This window comes from Aquarana catesbeiana, linkage group LG08 (genome assembly GCF_042186555.1).
Source record: "Aquarana catesbeiana isolate 2022-GZ linkage group LG08, ASM4218655v1, whole genome shotgun sequence".
Taxonomy (NCBI): domain Eukaryota; kingdom Metazoa; phylum Chordata; class Amphibia; order Anura; family Ranidae; genus Aquarana; species Aquarana catesbeiana.
This window is the reverse complement of record NC_133331.1, coordinates 170,565,578-170,584,171: the sequence shown is the minus strand read 5'-3', so window position 1 is coordinate 170,584,171 and position 18,594 is coordinate 170,565,578. Positions and strand designations below refer to the sequence as shown.

General features: G+C 42.5%; 1 protein-coding gene across 1 annotated transcript in view; it reads left to right on the top strand.

The window, feature by feature from the left end:
- The window catches only part of CDH23 (cadherin related 23), a 1,935,615-nt gene that overhangs the window by 654,858 nt on the left and 1,262,163 nt on the right, over positions 1 to 18,594 (top strand). Inside the window, exon 7 of the mRNA XM_073596703.1 lies at positions 1,913 to 2,107. Coding sequence (XP_073452804.1) covers positions 1,913 to 2,107 — 195 coding nt within the window. The remainder of the gene's footprint in view (positions 1 to 1,912; positions 2,108 to 18,594) is intronic.

Below are 18,594 nucleotides of genomic sequence, written 5' to 3'. Positions count from 1 at the left end.
GAGTAATGCTGTATGGGTAAGGTAATAGTGTCTTTTAAGTGTTCCTGCAAACATTCTACGTCAAATTAGATTCAATAAACTAGATACTGTATAGGGCCCTTTTTAATCTAGTAACAGAATGACTTTAACTGTTATGCCCCGTACACACGATAGGATTTTCCGATGGAAAATGTGTGATAGGACCTTGTTGTTGTGTGTAGGCTCCATCACACATTTTCCATCGGAATTTCCGACACACAAAGTTGGAGAGCTTGCTATAAAATTTTCCGACAACAAAATCCGTTGTCGGAAATTCCGATCGTGTGTACACAAATCCGATGCACAAAGTGCCACGCATGCTCAGAATAAATTAAGAGAGGAAAGCTATTGGCTACTGCCCCGTTTGTAGTCCCAACGTATGTGTTTTACGTCACCGCGTTCAGAACGATCGGATTTTCCAACAACTTCAAAGTGGATGTAAACCCCACTGATTGTAAAAAAACAAACTAGCTCTGCAACCATGTAGATTCACTCTAAGGATGCCTATTATCAAAAAGAGATTTGACCAAGCTACGTCAATGTAGACCTTGGCTGCTGATATAGTATCTGAGCTGGATTTTGGCCACCCACAACACTGGAAGCCTTTTGGACATGGAACACGTGTGATTTAAAAATATAGATTAATGAGGGTCACACCGGTACATGTGAAGTCTTGATTTATTTCTGTGCTACTTGTCTTGGTTACCATTTTGGAACCATGGAATTTATCCATAGCAGCTCATGTTACATTTCTTGCAGGATAATCTGCTTCCATGATGTCAGACAACCATGCTAGAGGACACAATGGAGTTAATTGTGGTTCATTTACTAAACTTGGAGAGTGCAAACTCTGGTGCAGATGTGCATGGTAGCCAATCAATCAGCTTGTTTAATTAAGCTTTGACAAAAAACTGGAAGCTAATTGGTTTCTATGCAGAACTACACCAGATTTTGCACTCTCCAGTTTTAGTAAATCAACCTCTATGTAAAAGAGCTCCCTTCAGAAATGTAACTGAGTATTTTTCATGCTTCTAAAAACTGTTTATGTAATTCAATTCTAAGACCTTTAATCCTGACCAATAAGCAAACCATTGCTCAAAGTACCTGTTGGCTTTACATTTGATCTTGAAAAATTCAACTTTTTATGAGATTCATGTGAATGGCAACCCATTTACCATCATAAACCATGGTTACTCTGTTTTTGTTCTCCTGGTTCTTAAAAATTCCCAGTGAGCATGACAGACTCTGAACGCTCACATGCTGCAAAGTTTCATATCTTCTACCATGCTACCTATTACGTAGCCACTGGAGGATTCTGCAAATTTTCATACTTCCTGCCATGGTGCTTGTTACATATGGAAGCAATTTATAGCTGCTATTTGTTATGAAAGATTTGTGCAACTGTAAGCTGCAGGACAGGTTTTACTTGGGTTGAATTATTGTTGTTAGGGTTTTACATTTTTGAAAAGTGTGCTTTAATTAAGTTCATTTAGGCTGTGGTTCCTCAGTAGATTCCCACCATTGCAGCCTATAATTGTATTACTTGGGGAAAAAAATCCACATTTTGCAAACGTAAAGATGTAATTGTTCCCAAACGAACACCTATGTGAAACTGGGACTGACACTAATTATTGTTGTTTTCTAAGGTAAATGGGTATATTTATTTTTCTAATAATGTATTCCCTACGACACAGCAGCAAAACAGTATCCCTGGCAACTGTGCCTATTTGCAGTGTTGAGTCTAAACAAAATTAGGTGATTTGCTGCCAACTGAGTAATAAAACATTTCAGATTACATTACAAAGTAACAGGGTCAGTTTATTTATCTTCGCCATGTGAGTGGGTTAGTAAATTTCCATCTGTTATTCTTACGCTATGTTTTTTGCTGTTCCAGAATACACCGGTGGGAACTCCAATTTACATTGTTAATGCAACAGACCCTGATCAGGGAACAGGGGGAAGTGTGCTGTACTCCATCCAGCCTCCTTCTAATTTTTTTGCCATAGACAAGACCCGGGGCATTGTGACTGTGATGAAGGAACTGGATTTTGAGATCACTCAGGCTTATCAACTTCAGGTCAATGCAACGGTAAGATATGAATACCTCATAGAAGCCATTTTGTGCCTACATTGTAGCTGCAAGAGCAGAATTAGACTGCTAATGAATCAATCATTTATTCACATCATTCAAATGCAGGTTGATAGGTCATTCTAGTGTAAAGTGGGGGGAATAACTATGCATGATTTAAACCATTGTGTTTTTTATAGAAAAGAACTGAAATGTAGAAGTATACAACATGTCTGGCTAAACTGTAGGCTAGCCAAGCATTAGTAAAGAAAAATAATGCATTGCAAGTCCAATATGCCCAGCCTTCATGTGCACAATAAATGTATCCTAACAGGAAGACCTCTAGTAATTTTCATAGTATATCTGCAAATTTATTCAGAAAAACAGAGAAAAAAGCACAGGACTAAGAGCAGATTACTAGGGATCTGCGGAACACCCCCCGATTCGGTTTGCACCAGAACATGTGAACAGGCAAAAAGTTCTAGTGAACATGCGAACCTTATTAAAGTCTATGGGACACAAACATGAAAAATCAAAAGTGCTCATTTTAAAGGCTTATATGCAATTTATTGCCATAAAAAGTGTATGTGGACCCGGCTACTGCCCTAGGGGACGTGTATCAATGCAAAAAAAAAGTTTTCAAAACAACCGTTTTTTCAAGAGCAGTGATTTTAATAGTGCTTAAAGTGAAATAATAAAAATGAAATATTCCTTTGAATATTGTGCCTGGGAGTTCTCCTTAGTCTGCCTGTAAAGTGGCACATCTGTGTGATGTGTAGAACAGTGCCGCAGCAAAATGACATCTCTAAATGAAAACATGTAATTTAAACTTGCTTGTAGCTGTAATGTATTGCTGGCTCCTGGCAATATAGATGAAAAATCAAGGAAAAAATCGGCGTGGGTCCCCCCCCAAGTCAATACCAGGCCCTTTGGGTCTGGTGTGGATTTTAAGGGGTACTCCACGGCAAAAAAAAAATTGGCATGGGTTCCCGCCCAAAGTCCATACCAGGCTCTAAGCCGCTTAGCCGTGCATGCAGCCTGGAGGACAGGATGGGGGGGCGAGCGAGCCTCCCTCCTGAACCATACCAGGCCACATGCCCTCAACATGGGGAGAGTGATTTGGGGTTTGGTGTAAAAACCCACAATAGACCATTTTTGACAAATCCTTTGTTAAAAAATAAAAATAAAAAAAATATGTCCAGCGATGTCCATCAATCGTCAATAATGCCGCCCAACAGACCTGAAAAATGGAATTAAAAAAAAAACTCTGCCTTCATGGGAGGCCTCCCGGCGACTGCTGTCTTTTGGTTTTTGGCAGCTGTTATATAGGCAAGGGTGGGGCCACCCACTGACATAACTGTATTACCCTGCCCCTGTCTGACGTCCCATGACGTCATAAGGGAGCGGGGTCACTCGGTTACATCCCTGGATGGCCCCACCTTGCCTTTATAACAGCTGTCACAGCCAAGAGATAGCAGTCGCCAGGAGGCCTCCCATCGAGGCGGTGCTGCTTTTTTTTTCCAGGTTCATCGGAAGGCATGATTGAAGAAGGATGTACATCACGGGACACTTTTTTTTCTGTTTTTAATAAAGGAATTGTCAAGAACTGTCTTGGTTTTTGCTTTTTGACACTTTTTTTGGTGAATGGTTAGGGGTACAATGTACCCGATACCCATTCACATAGGTGGGGCTGGGATCTGGGAACCCCCTTGTTAAAGGGGGCTTTCAGATTCTGATAAGCCCCCCCCCGCAGATCCCGACAACCGATGGCCAGGGTTGTCAGAAAGAGGCTCTTGTCCCCATCAACATGGGAACAAGGTGCTTTGGGGGGCACCCCAAAGCACCCTCTCCATGTTGAGGACAAGAGGCCTGGTATGGTTCAGGAGGGGGGGCATTCCCCCCTTTCCTGGCCTGCCCGGCTGCTTGATCGGATAAGGGTCCGGCATGGATTTTAGGGGGGGTTCCACTTAAAATCTATGCCAGACCCATAAGGCCTGGTACGGATTTTTTGGCGGACCCCACGTTGTTTTTTTTTTTTTTAATTTTGGCATGGAGTTTGCCTTAAAATCTATAATGAACCCAAAGGGCCTGATATGGATTTGGGGGGGGGGGGGATTCCGTTTTTTTCTCTTCATTCTGTCATAGGGTTCCCCTTAACCACTTCAATACACTGTATTATATACTCTGCACTGCACTATATACCCTGCACTGTGTGTGTATATGTATATATGTATATATACACATACACAAAGTATCTTACAAAAGTGATTACACCCCTCACATTTTTGTAACTATTTTATTATATCTCTTCATATGACAACACTGAAGAAATGACACTTTGCTACAATGTAAAGTAGTGAGTGTACAGCTTGTATAACAGTGTAAATTTGCTGTCCCCTCTAAAAAACTCAACACAAAGCCATTAATGTCTAAACCGCTGGCAACAAAATTGAGTATACCCCTAATTAAAAATGTCCAAATTGGGCCCTAAGTGTCAATATTTTGTGTGGCCACCATTATTTTCCAGCACTGCCTTAATCCCCTTGGGCATGGAGTTCACCAGAGCTTCACAGGTTCCCACTGGAGTCCTCTTCCACTCCTCCATGATGACATCACAGAGCTGGTGAATGTTAGAGACCTTGCACTCCTCCACCTTCTGTTTGAGGATGCCCCACAGTTGCTCAATAAGATTTAGGTCTGGAGACATGCTTGGCCAGTCCATCACCTATAACCTCAGCTCCTTAGCAAGGCAGTGGTCGTCTTGGAGGTGTGTTTGGGGTCGTTATCATGTTTGACTACTGCCCTGCGGCCCAGTCCCTGAAGGGAGGGGTTCATGCTCTGCCTTAGTATCTCACAGTACATGTTGGCATTCATGGTCCCCTCAATGAACTGTAGCTCCCCAGTGCCGACAGCACTCATGCAGCCCCAGACCATTACACTCCCACCACCATGCTTGACTGTACGCATTCACACATTTGTCTTTGTACTCCTCACCTGGTTGCCTCCACACATCCTTGACACCATCTGAACCAAATAAGTTTATCTTGGTCTCATCAGACCACAGGACATGGTTCCAGTAATCCATGTCCTTAGTTTGCTTGTCTTCAGCAAACTGTTTGCAGGCTTTCTTGTGCATTACCTTTAGAAGAGGCTTCATTCTTGGATGACAGCCATGCAGACCAATTTGATGCAGTGTGCCACATATGGTCTGAGCACTGACAGGCTGACACCCCACCCCTTCAACCTGTGCAGCAATGCTGGCAGCACTCATATGTCTATTTCCCAAAGACAACCTCTGGATATGACGCTGAGCACGTGCTTCTTTGGTTGACCGTGGTGAGGCCTGTTCTGAGTGGAACCTGTCCTGTTATACTGCTGTATGGTCTTGGCCACCGTGCTGCAGCTCAGTTTCAGGGTCTTGGCAATCTTCTTATAGCCTAGGCCATCTTGATGTAGAGCAGCAATTCTTTTTTTCAGATCCTCAGAGAATTCTTTGCCGCGAGTTGTGATGTTGAACTTCCAGTGACCTTTATGAGAGCGAGAGCGATAACACCAAATTTAACACACCTGCTCCCCATTCATACCTGAGGCCTTGTAAAACTAACGAGTTACATGACACCAGGGAGGGAAAATGGCTAATTGGGCCCAATTTGGACATTTTCACTTAGGGGTGTATTCACTTTTGTTGACAGCAGTTTAGACATTAATGGCTGTGTGTTGAGTTATTTTGAGGGGACAGCAAATTTACACTGTTATACAAGCTGTACACTCACTAATTTACATTGTAGCAAATTAATTTCTTCAGTGTTGTCACATGAAAAGATATAATAAAATATTTACAAAAATATGAGGGATGTACTCACTTTTGTGAGATACTGTATATATATTAACCTGCCTAATCTAGTTCAAGTTCTTTCAATCTCCACATTATCACACTACATACGGCCGCCATGTAAGCAGCCTTATATAGAGTGGGGTGTGGACTTAGCACCATGAGCCATGATTGGCCAAAGGCACCCTGCCTTTAGCCAATCATGGCTCTCACAGCAGATAGCGCTGTGATTGGCCAAAGCATGCAGGTCAGGTGCATGCTTTGGCCAATCAGCAGCCGTCAATGCACTGCGATCTCGCAGTGCATTATGGGGCACTCTGCGGCGCTTAAATTTGCCATGAGCGCCCCATATGTTCGGTTCATCTGTGAACAAACGAACGGCCAATGTTTGGGTCAAACTTACATTCGATTTGAACATCAGGACCATGCCTACAAATTAGAGCCATAGAGGCCAATCATAATCCATCTTGTACTGGCGTGGCTTCAGTAAAATGAAGCCAGGATGGTTGTTGGCGGTTATTATGCCTTTTAGAACTTTTTTGCCATATATTGCTTGTTTAATAAGATTGTGTATCTTCTTTCTTTTTGATGCTGGGGCAACATGTAGGTTGACAGTTATGTGAACATAGCCAATCCCAGAAGATTTATAGCTCATTTATTAGCTCATGCACATTCCTGTTATCACCAAAATTCTATGGTATATGAAATCTATTATGAAAATATATTTATTTGGTATAGTCTATGCAAAAGTAGGCACTCTGTCAGCTGTGTACCTTCAATTTGTTCCACCCAATAGTTATATTAACTTTACTCCACTTTACCTTTTATCCTTCAATCTTTCTGTACGGTAAACTATATTACCCATAAACTATCAGCCATCTTATTTATTTTTAAATAGATTTTTGCATGAACATTAAATACACATAAGCTGCTGAAATTTTATTGCAGAGTTTACCAGTAATAAGCTCTTAGCAGGAAAATCATAGATCAGAAAAGAAACATCCACTAGGGCAATAAACGGTAAATTCTTGGGGTTATTCTAAAGATAATGTTTATGCTGTGCTATTGAATTCAGTTTAAATGAGTGTTAATTCCACATAATCAGCTTTGGCTGCAATTGGAAAGGCATGATGTAGTGCTATAGAATGACCAGTTTACCAATCAGTCACTAGCAAACTCAACAAGTCTGCAATGAGAAGGACTATGTCGCAGGTGTTAATAAGAAATCAGACCTGTGAAAAAAACCCAATGACAGAAAACTGTGTGAGCAGTCACACATTTGTGAAACTTCTGCCAAATATGTGTAGCTTGTTACAAAATTAGCACCAATTGTATGTAAGCCAGCCATTCTTAACCAGTGTTCCATGTAACCCTAGGTTTCCTCTAGAGATTGCTAGAGGCTCCTTGAGCTGTGGCTTATTTAATTCTCATTTGATGGTGCCTGCATGTGTCCAGGGTCAATGCCACTTGGCAGAGCCAGGACCATGACACTAATGATCTTTTTTTCTGTTTATAAGGGTGGCATTCTGACCACCACTGTAATAAAGGCATTCTTCCCAATGACTGCCAATTTGCCAATTAAAGTAGCATTCTTCCAAATGACCACCAATGCACTGGGCATTTTTCTGACAGACCATCTGTGAATTGGTTTAATCAGGTGTATCCTAAGACCTGAAAATGTTTTCAAGGGTTCCTCTAAGGTAAACAGGTTGAGAAAGGCCATTCTAAACTAATAAGGGGAAAAAAGAAACTCCGCTATGAGGAAAAATCAACTGGACTTTATTTATTCTACTTGAGAAGAGGTGGAAAGAGAAAAATAATCATCTTGTGTAAATATAATTCCCATTTGATGGTGTCTGCATAGTTCTGGGGTCAATGCCCCTTGGCAGAGCCAGCACCATGACACTAATGATCTTTTTAACATGTCTGTAAGAGTGGCATTCTGGCCACCACTGTAATGTGGGCATTCTTCCCAATGCCTACCAATTTAATGAGCATTCTTCCAAATGATCACCAATGTAAGGGACATTTTTCCCATTGACCACCAGGGAATTGTTTACCCTGAAACCTGAAAATTATATCAAGGGTTCCTCTAGTGTAAAAATGTTGAGAAAGGCTAATCTAAACTAAAAAGGTGCAAGGAGGTTCTTAGTTATGAGGAAAAATCAACTGAACTGTATTTATTCTTCTTTGAACAGAGGAGAAAAACAATCACCTTGAATAAATACATACATGGTCTATATCGGGGTATTGAATTAAATTTCGCTGAGGTCTGGTCAGTAAAATTTTCTTCCAGAAGAGGTCCAAATATCATATTGTTACCCGTGGCACATTTTACCATGTGCCAAACTGCATGTTCCTGCAGCACCATGCGGACACTTTAGTGTCCTTACCCCCGTAATTTTGCCCCATTCCCCACTGTCTTACCTTACACAGAGCAGAGATCGGAGGAAGGTACAGCATGATTGGATGGAGGGTGGCTGCTGCAAGAAAGTGATTGGTTGCTAGGACTGCCCTTCATCCTAGCAACCAATCCCCTGCTTGCTAACCTCGGGCAGCTCCGCCCTCCATCCAGAACCATCCCGCCCCCTGCTGTTGGCTCTGTAAGGATTACAGAGCGACAGCAAGCGGAAGAAAAGGTACCACGCGGTCCGCATTTGGCCGGCAGTCCGCAATTTAGTGATGCCCGGTCTATATAGTAAACTTGGAAAAATGTGTTCACTTTAAGGTCATTGCAAATGACAAATAGGCACTATTTTTATCTGAAGCAAAGAGGTTTAACCATGGCATATGAAAAACACTTCTTTAGGGCCAGTTTACACCACATGCAGTCCAGTGTGTTTTTTTTTCTGCATCCAAAACGCATAGAAAGTAGGTTGTATAGTTTTCAATGGCATAGTTCACACCAGTGCTTGCAGTTCCAGTGCATTCCAGTGCGTTCCAGTTCCAGAAAGAAAAGTAGAACATGCTGCATTTTTCCTGCACTGGACTGTAATGGAACGCTGTAAAAAGCATCAAAAACTCACCGGAACGCACCTAAACGCACCAAAAACACACTGGAACACCCATGTTCTTATTTAGGGTTAAGGGAAAAAAAAGGGGGGAAAATGCACTGGACTGCATCAAAAACGCACCAAAAACGCACTGGAACGCATCAAAAACACGCATGCAAAAAAGCATCTGGAGTGCATCCGGACTGCGTTTCTATGGTGTGCACTAGCCCTTAGACTAAGAGCTGAAAAATGTGCATGGACATCTACAGGAGTCTAGTTCCAGCCAATACTATGGATAAAAAATAGTTTAAAAAGCTGGATGTTTAATTAAATATACACAATTTAACTGGCAATTACCATTTATAAGTAATAACACTGTGGATTGTTGACCACAAGAACATCACATTGCCATAGGAGATCAGTAAAGATTCTTCTTCTCTATTGTGACAAATTGTTTAATTCTGAATAGCATTTTTTTTTGCCTTCCTCTGGATCAGTTGCAGGTTCATAGTTCTGAGGAAGGATTTAGGTTTTAAATGTACTATTATTGTATATACAGTAATCTGTAAATGTAGATTGAGGAATTAAGTTTATTTAAATTTTGATGATAAATATGTAGAAGTATACAAAAAATATCCAGGACGAGTACAGCAAATGAAACCAAATGAGCTAGAGCACTCCATAGGTGTAAATATGTTTGCTACTTATGTAGAACCATATGGATTCCCTCTAAAAGTTCAATATGCCATCTACTGAAAGATTATGTTCATTCATGTTATCGCCTAAATATGCTCCCTTTTCTATATTCAAAAATGTTTCCTTTTTACTTCCGCATCCTGGTGGTCATATAGGCTAGGAATGCCATGAACAAGCTGTTTCAGAGAACGTAATTCTGAACTTGTTCCCAAGTGCCTGGACAGAGATCAGGGAACAAAGATACAGCGCCTTTGTCGCTGATGTGATGCTGAACTGTCTTGAAACTTTTCCTAGAAAGCCTTATACTGCCTGATTTTAATGACATGGTACAAACACAGACTGCAGTTCTCAGGATAAAGGTAACTCATGAGAATAGATAAATAGCTAAATGCACGTTATAAGACTATCATCTTGATCTTCACTATTTAGTGACCTTAAACAAACCTGCAGCCAATGAAGTATGAGAAGCCTGAGCACCAGACCTGCATATCTGCTCCAAGTTACAGTGTGTGTAAACCCAAAATCTATTTTTCTTCATATTTGACATGACGTCTTCGTATTTTTTTTTTTTTTTTTTAAGCAAACATATTTTGTAAATCTGTTACAAAGTTTCTGCCCCGGAGATTTTTTTAAGTAACAGAACTTTCAGTTACAGCCTGCCTCATAATAAGAAACAGGATTGTCAGCATGCCATGTGTGCTCCTCCAGTTGGCCATTGGGTTTTCTATCAGCTCTGTCAGATGGTCTATCCAACAGGTCATCCATAGGCCAACATGGGAACTTGGGACTACTGCTAAAGGTGATGTTAGCTTTGTCAGCCTGTAGTAGGAAGTGCTGTTATGGGCAGGATTTGTACCAGATTTTAAAAAATTATTTACTTAAGAAAACTGTATACGGTGAAGAATGATGTGAAACATATTGAAAAAAAAATACGATTTACATACACTTCTGCAAAATGATCCTGGGATCTATACCTTTTTAAGGAGAAGTACAGCCAAAGCTTGTTTGGCTGTACTTCTCCTTTGCATCACAAGAGTGCGGTTCGTTCTGCACTCCTGTGACCCATTTTCAGCAGACAGCGAGCTGAAGCCTGCTGTCGGCTGACATGACAGAGCTGGTCCAGGCTTGTGACCATATGGTTTGGATCCACCCACATTCCTGGATTGGCACTCTTAGCGAGCCGCTGAGAGCCTGAGCTGGCTGCTCCCACCCCCTCCATAGCCCAGCACTCCAGTGAGTGCACGGGGACAGAACAGAGAGCCAGTGACTAACAGTCACCAGTTCTCTGCTCAGGGAGCTCTGAGAAGCTCCGAGAACTGGGTGATCGGCAGTCTTTGATTGCTCGGTTTTCAGTCTTAGAGCTGTTGGGAGACAGAGGCAGCATCAGTAAGTATTAATCTGAAAAAACAAACAAACCCATACTTCACTTTTAAACAAGTTAGCAGTGGTTGCCCTCATGTTTTAATATAATACCCTGCGTTTTACATTTCTCATGGACAGCGGGGTTACAAAGGGTACATGGAGGAGGAAAGCCAGACGATGTGCAGGGTATTCCCTGTTCATCTCACAATCTCATAAATCGACCAGCATGCTGGCCAATTACTGCAACAATCCAGAGGCCTCCAGCCACACACTAATATCCAAGCTGCCATCATCCACAAGTTACCTACTCCTGACCCCCCTTAGTCATTATGCTCTGCACTCAAGCAAACATAGATTTTCACAAGCTACACACACACTGCTCTAATTAGCAATTACAGGTTGGCTAAACCAGGCAATGCAATTTATAAAGTTAGTGCAAACACTCACAATCTCCTACTGCCGGCAATAGGTAAAGAGAGACTCTACCAAAATTAGGTTAGTTGGATACATACATACAGGCAGGTACATATCTCACATGCAATCTGATGAACTTGCCACATGCTTCTGGGATTCCCCAAGCTATTCTGTCTGGCATTGAGATCTGTCCCTGCCTATGGCACATGCAATAACATCCACACACCAACATTAATCTGCATGCAATTGGATTTTCCAACTTATTCTCTATCAGCCCTCCGCTTTCCACAGTAGTACAAAAAAAAACACGATGGAATAGCCACACAATGTATTCTCACACAGATTATCAGTAACTTACAACCAAGTTTATAGGCACTGATGATAAAATACAATCACAGACATACCAGTTTCTTCAGATGTGTGCATTCTTTAGAGCAGGGGTAGGCAACCTTAAAGAGGTGGAGATCTACCTGAACAACATGGGAGAAGATCACCGGGCACAGTGTCGCCTCCTCACACCTGACTCAAACCTCTAATTACCGTACTACCATGTTGCAAACGCGTGCATTACACAGCAATCATGGGTTAACAACTTGCCCATGGGTTAACAACTTGCCCAGGTTGGCACGGCTGCGCGAACCGCCGTAATTGCACGTCGGCCGCTTTAAGAGCTATTGGAGACAATGGCGCTGACCACCCGCGATCGCTCCACAGAGCCGGAATGGGGATCTGTCAATGTAAACAGACAGATCTCCATTCTGACAGGGGAGGAGAGAGAGAGAGAGAGAGAGATCTGCTGTTCCTAGTGATTAGGAACAGTGATCTCTCTCCGCCTCCAGTCAGTCCCACCCCCCCACAGTTAGAAACACCTCCCTAGGGTACACTAAACCCCTTGATCGCCCCCTATTGTTAACATGTTCCCTGCCAGTGACATTTACACAGTAATCAGTGCATTTTTCTAGTCTCAATGGTCCCAATAAAGTGTCAAAAGTGTCTGATCTGGTCGCCGCAATGTCACAAGCCCTCTAAAAATCGCTGATCACCACCATTACTAGTAAAAAATAATAATACAAATGCCATAAAAGTATCCCCTATCCCCTAGATGCTATAACTTTTGCGCAAACCAATTAATATAGGCTTATTGCAATTTTTTTTAACCAAAAATATGTAGTAGAATACATATTGGCCTAAACTGATTAAGAAATACTTTAAAAAAAAATTGAGATATTTATTATAGCAAAAAGTAAAAAATAATGTTTTTTTTTTTCAAAATTGTCTGTCTTTTTTTGTTTATAGCGCAAAAAATAAAAGCCGCAGAGGTGATCAAATACCACCAAGAGAAAGCTCTATTTGTGGGGGGAAAACAAGGACTTACATTTTGTTTGGGTACAACGTTGCACAACCTCGCAATTGTCAGTTAAAGTGATGCAGTGCCGTATCTCAAAAAATGGCCTGGTCATTAAGGAGGCAAATCCTTCCGATCCTTAACAGGTTAAAATCAGGTGGTGAGGGGGCAACATATTGCCTCCTCACCACCTATCAAACACACTTGGATTTCTTTTCACAGGAGAAGCAGTGCCTGCTCCACTTGTGAATAATCCCTTAGTTGCATTCGGCAGCGACACTCTTAGGGCTCGTTCACATGTAAAGTTGGGGGTGGTAAAACCCTGCGGTTGAGTTGCAGTTTTACCGCCCCCAATCCCTACCCCCTTTAGCTGCCGTGGCAGCAGTCAAAAGGAATACACATGCCTCAGTGGAAATTAAGGTCCCTGTTGCTACCACCTGCCAATCGCAACCCATTCAAGTAAATGGGGCCACTTTGCAAGTGCCCCACAACTGCATGCTTCTGCAGGGTCCCAGGGGTTAAAGCAGGAGATGACAAAACAACACAATGCTATCTGCTTTAACCCCTGTTTGCTGTACTGCACAAGAATGCAGAGCACTTGCAGGGCACTTGTAGAGCGGCCTCATTCACTTGAATGGGTCATACTTGGCAGGTGCTACACCCATCAACCATGACAGGGTGTATAACTCCTCGGCATCTGCGACATGTGTATACCCTTGACCACTGTAGCTAAAGAGGGCGTGGTTGGTAAAAACACATCTTAACTATGGGGGTTTTACCATCTCCCAAACTGCAAATGTAAAAAAAAACCCTACTTTTCTGAGTCCCCTACTTTCACACTAATGTGCTGCAGTTTACCTGTATCATGGGTGCAGCGCAGTGCAAACCCACAGGAGAGCTGCATGTACACTACCTCACCTGCAGTGTGAGTAAGCCAAAGCACACCAGTATGAAAGCATCCCTATATTATTATGCCCAGTGTATTGCTTCACACTGACCTGAAGATCTCTTCTTTCCTGCTGCTGGCACCACTCTGGAGACCGCTAGCAGGGATAAGAGATGAAATGCAGTTGGTATTACTCTGCATGGGGCAGCACTACAGAGGAAGCATCGGCTTATGCGACTATTGCTCCCTACTACAGCTCCAACTTTACAAGTAGTCCCTCTGCATTCACTCTGTTTGATGCTCTGGGATGACGGGTCAGTAAGCCCAGACCGTGATCTACCAGTCACCTGGCTGCGATCTACTGGTAGATTGCAATCTACTGGTTGCTGACCCCCTCTTTAGAGCAATCAAAAATCACTTTATTTTATATTTAATATCCCAAGGTGGGCAGAGCACCTTACATAGTGAGACACACAAACACCATTGAAAAAAAGGTATACAACTTAGCATTTCTCTTGCTCCTGGGGTTGGATAGAAAATATACCATACACCCCCTTCCCCACATAGATGGAGGACCCCTAGATATGAAAAATATTTCAATGCAGTTCTTTGTTTTTATACTTTACAAATGAATTGGCCTGTTCCAAACCAAACAGTTGAATTGTATTAAACTGACTGGGCACTGCATTTTACCTAATTAGCACCGGTAGGACGTTGTTAATCACAATCTTCAAGAACTCATAACTGTGTCCAGGTATGAATTTATAAACAAGCAAAACATGTAGTTATGCATTATAGACCTTAAAGTAAGAATAATGGTTTCAGCTACTTTTCTGCTTTGTATAGACACCAAACACGGATTCTTTATGTCTAGCAGAATCGATATCAGCGTAAAAAGACCCAAATTTGAATTCCTCCCTTATGTTTTACCATAAAGCTGACGTGTGGAGTCTAACCTCTTCTCTTTAAAGAGGCTAGAATCATAACCTTTTATAACTGTGCGTTGTACAGTATGGGAGTTATGGGTTATTATATGGTTTTTAGACTTTTGAAGATTGGAACATTCTGTATGTTTCAGAAGCCATGTGAGAATATTTACCTCTAGACTGTGCCAATTTGGGATGCAGCTGCATAGTCTTGAACGTCTAGTGGGAAACTGTGCTAATTGGGATGCAACCGCTTAGTCTAGAGCAGGGTTTCTCAACCTTTTTTCAGTCAAGTTATCCTTTAAAATTCCACACAATTGAGGCACCCCATTCTAAAACGTAACTAATAGTTTTGCATGATGTAGCAACATCCACATGCATAGAACACCTAACAGTGGTGATTTATTCTTCCAAAGCAAATACACCTTGCACACTGGTACTGATTAGTATTCCAATGTTTCTCTTCTACCTCGGTTTCTCTCCCTCACTCAGCTAATATGACCCCGATGCTGAATGAGAGGGGCGAGGGAGGAGCAAACAAGGATGCTTTGTAGGTCCCAGACATTCTCCTTCTCAACCGATGACATCATTGGTTGTTAGAACACTGGCTAGAAGGATGTAATGGTGCACAAACCTGTGGCTTTGTGTAACTAATAGGCAGGCTTGATCCACCCGCTGACTTGTATACAGTTTTTGGGCAAATGTTAGGTATTTTGCCAAGGCAACCCTGAAGACACCTGAAGGCACCTCAGGTTGCCTGGGTACCCTGGTTGAAAAAGGCTGGTATAGAGCATGAGCAACCCATCAATCACAACCTACCTGTTGGTCATAGCCATCAGACAGGTAGATTGCAAACCCTGTCATTATGCCAGCTCCTGACCACACCCATCACCTCTCAGATCTATAATGTATAAAGCAGAGCCAAGGGAAGTACTAAGTAAGGGACAGTGCTTGACAGGAATGATAGAGCTGGCACCAGTTGGTGAGCAACATGAGTCCTCGTTCAGCCAGCATTGCAAAACCACAAGCAATGTCTGTATTAAAGCAGACACAGGAAGGTCTGGTAGACCAGGTGGGATGAGTAACTGCAGGCTGGAAATGGGTGAAAGGGCAGCAGAGGGTTGGTGCCAGGAGGCAGCAGGCTGTACACGATTTCAGGCTGTAATGACTGGTCCTCAGTGCTGAACTGTCAATGTTTGATAAGGCTGCTTTGAACAAAATAGAAAACGGTGGATGGGAATTTTCAGGCACCAATTGAAATACAAAGCAGATATTAGTAAAATCAGCTGCATATTACACAGCACTTACCTTATGACTGTGCCTTTGTTACATCCCTGTGACACTCTGTGTTACATACTACTGACCTCTAAACTTTGCATTACTTACTCCTGACCCTTGCACCCTTGTACTTTGCATTACTGAACTCTGCATTACTTCTGATCCTGTGCCCTCCATTACTTACTCCTGACCTCTGGGTTAAATACTACTGACTCCTGCACTCTGTGTTACTCCTGACTAGGGATGAGCTGAACACCCCCAGGTTCGGTTCGCAACAGAACATGCGAACAGGCAAAAAATTTGTGCAAACACCATTAAAGTCTATGGGACACAAACATGAATAATCAAAAGTGCTCATTTCTTTATCGTACATCATAGGACACAGAGCCTCAAGTAATTACTTGGTGGGTTATGGGCCTACCTTCAGGTGTTGACACTGGTATAACCAATACAGGAAGTTGACTCCCCTATATAACCCCTCCTCCTTCCAGGAGTCCTCAGTTTTTTCGCCAGTGTCTAAGGTGTTGGTCATGAGTGAAGATGTGCTCTGAGGAGCTCCAGGGAGGGATCCATGTTGGATTTAAATAACCTCCACAACCGGATCCATCCTTGCCACTGAGGCCATAGGATGGTACCCGGGTCTCGCATTGAAGAACGAGGTTTTGCCTGTAAGCTTCTCTTTGAGAGCTGGACCCTAGGAACCAGGACTCTTTTTGGTTTTTCATATTACCTAAAGTTGTTCCTGAGGGGTGCTATACAGGTCCAAAGGAGCAGAACCCCTTTAAAAAGGGACCCAGTCTTTGAAGGTTTAACTACGCTGCCCGCCGTGATGGGTGAAGGTTGGATCTGTCTGTTAAATCAGCAGTATCCTGCAGCGAGGATAAGGTAAGGGGAGAAACCTAGGAACTTTAAAAAGCCCTATGCCCTTTTCTCCAAAAAATACATATATATATATATATAACTGTATGCCTTAAAATACGCTATAGCAGCGGGTGTGGTCCCTGCAGCCAGAGGGGAGTTCTTAATTGAACAGATGGTGTTCCTCCTAAAGGGGTTACAGCAGTAGTTTATGAACATACAAAACCAGCCATTTGCATTTTTTTGTATAAAGTGAAGTCTTCCTTTAAAACTAGGAGCTTAACAAACACTGCTGATAAAAATTCCCTTCTCCTCCTGAAGAGGTGCGGTAACAGCTGACACTTACTGACACTTCTCACCTGAGGCTTAACACAGACGCTCTCAGTTCATATGCTGAAGACAGAGGTCTGTCACACTTATAGGGCGTCGGACTTTGTTCGGACATTCCGACAACAAAATCCTAGGATTTTTTCTGACGGATGTTGGCTCAAACTTGTTTTGTCTACACACGGTCGCACAAAGTTGTCGGAAAATCCGATCGTTCTAAACGCGGTGACGTAAAACACGTACGTCGGGACTATAAACGGGGCAGTGGCCAATAGCTTTCATCTCTTTATTTATTCTGAGCATGCGTGGCACTTTATCCGTCGGATTTGTGTACACACGATCGGAATTTCCGACAACAGATTTTGTTGTCGGAAAATTTTATCTCCTGCTCTCCAACTTTGTGTGTCGGAAAATCCGATGGAAAATGTCCGATGGAGCCCACACACGGTCGGAATTTCCGACAACACGCTCCGATCGGACATTGTCCATCGGAAAATCCGACCGTGTGTACGAGGCATAAGAGTCACAGGAGCGCTGGGCATATAAAGGTGTGTAAACAGGCATTTCCAGCACAGGAAATATGGCACTCAGTATCAAAGGTTGTTCCTTATGATGACATTGTTTTCTTTTGCTAAAACTATTGTTCAGCAAATACCATAATTTGTTAAAGTGCCTCTGCTGTTGTGCTTAGCACATTTGATTTCCAGTGTACCACAAAGGTACCAAGGATTCCACCCCCAGGCACTGGCAACTCCAGTCATGCCTCCACACTGTCATCCTCTCCGGAGATACCTGACATGGCACGCCAGGGCGAGTCATTGGAAGCAATTGGTGGTGCAACTGCTTCTCGCAATTCAGATGTGACTGAAGATGCATTCTCCTCTGCCCTGTTGGGCTTAGAAGGAAGATTAGCGGCTTTAATCGCATTCTCCATCCAAGAGGATAGGAAACATGCTAGATCCCCCTCCCCCACCTCAAACCACCTTTTTCCAAGGGAACAGTGGGCACAGGATGAGGTATTATCCTCAGGTGATCACGGGGGAAAACAAGACAAAATTTTCCTCTGTGGAGGAGACAACAGTTGATGAACCTTATGCAACCTCACAATCTGACAGATTGATGGTACAAACTCTTACAGAGATGGTTCATTCCACTTTTTATACTACTCCTAACAGAGTAAGCTGAAGGTCCAGGTCCATTCTTTGGTTTAAAAAAAAAAAAAAAAATCATCTGGATAAGCATTTTTTCCTTCCAAAGAGTTTCTCAGTTCTCAGCAGTAGACGCTGCGATTTCCAGCATCAAGATGCATAATTGCTTAAGCATCCAACAGATAAGGAGTTGGAATTTTTTTGTTAAAATCCTCCTACCAATGGGTTTCGCCATAGATGCCATAAAAGACCCTATCCACCAGACGTCGCACCTTGCGCTTGTTCTAAAACACATGCTTAGGACCCTGTGGTTAAAAGGGTCGGTCAGCAGAAGCATCTTGCAAAAAAGGGGTGTCTGACTAGTTTCCTTTTTTATTGGGGAAGGTTTGGTGAAATACATCCAAATGATTTCTTGCAGTAAAGTTCTTTTGTCCAGTAGAAGG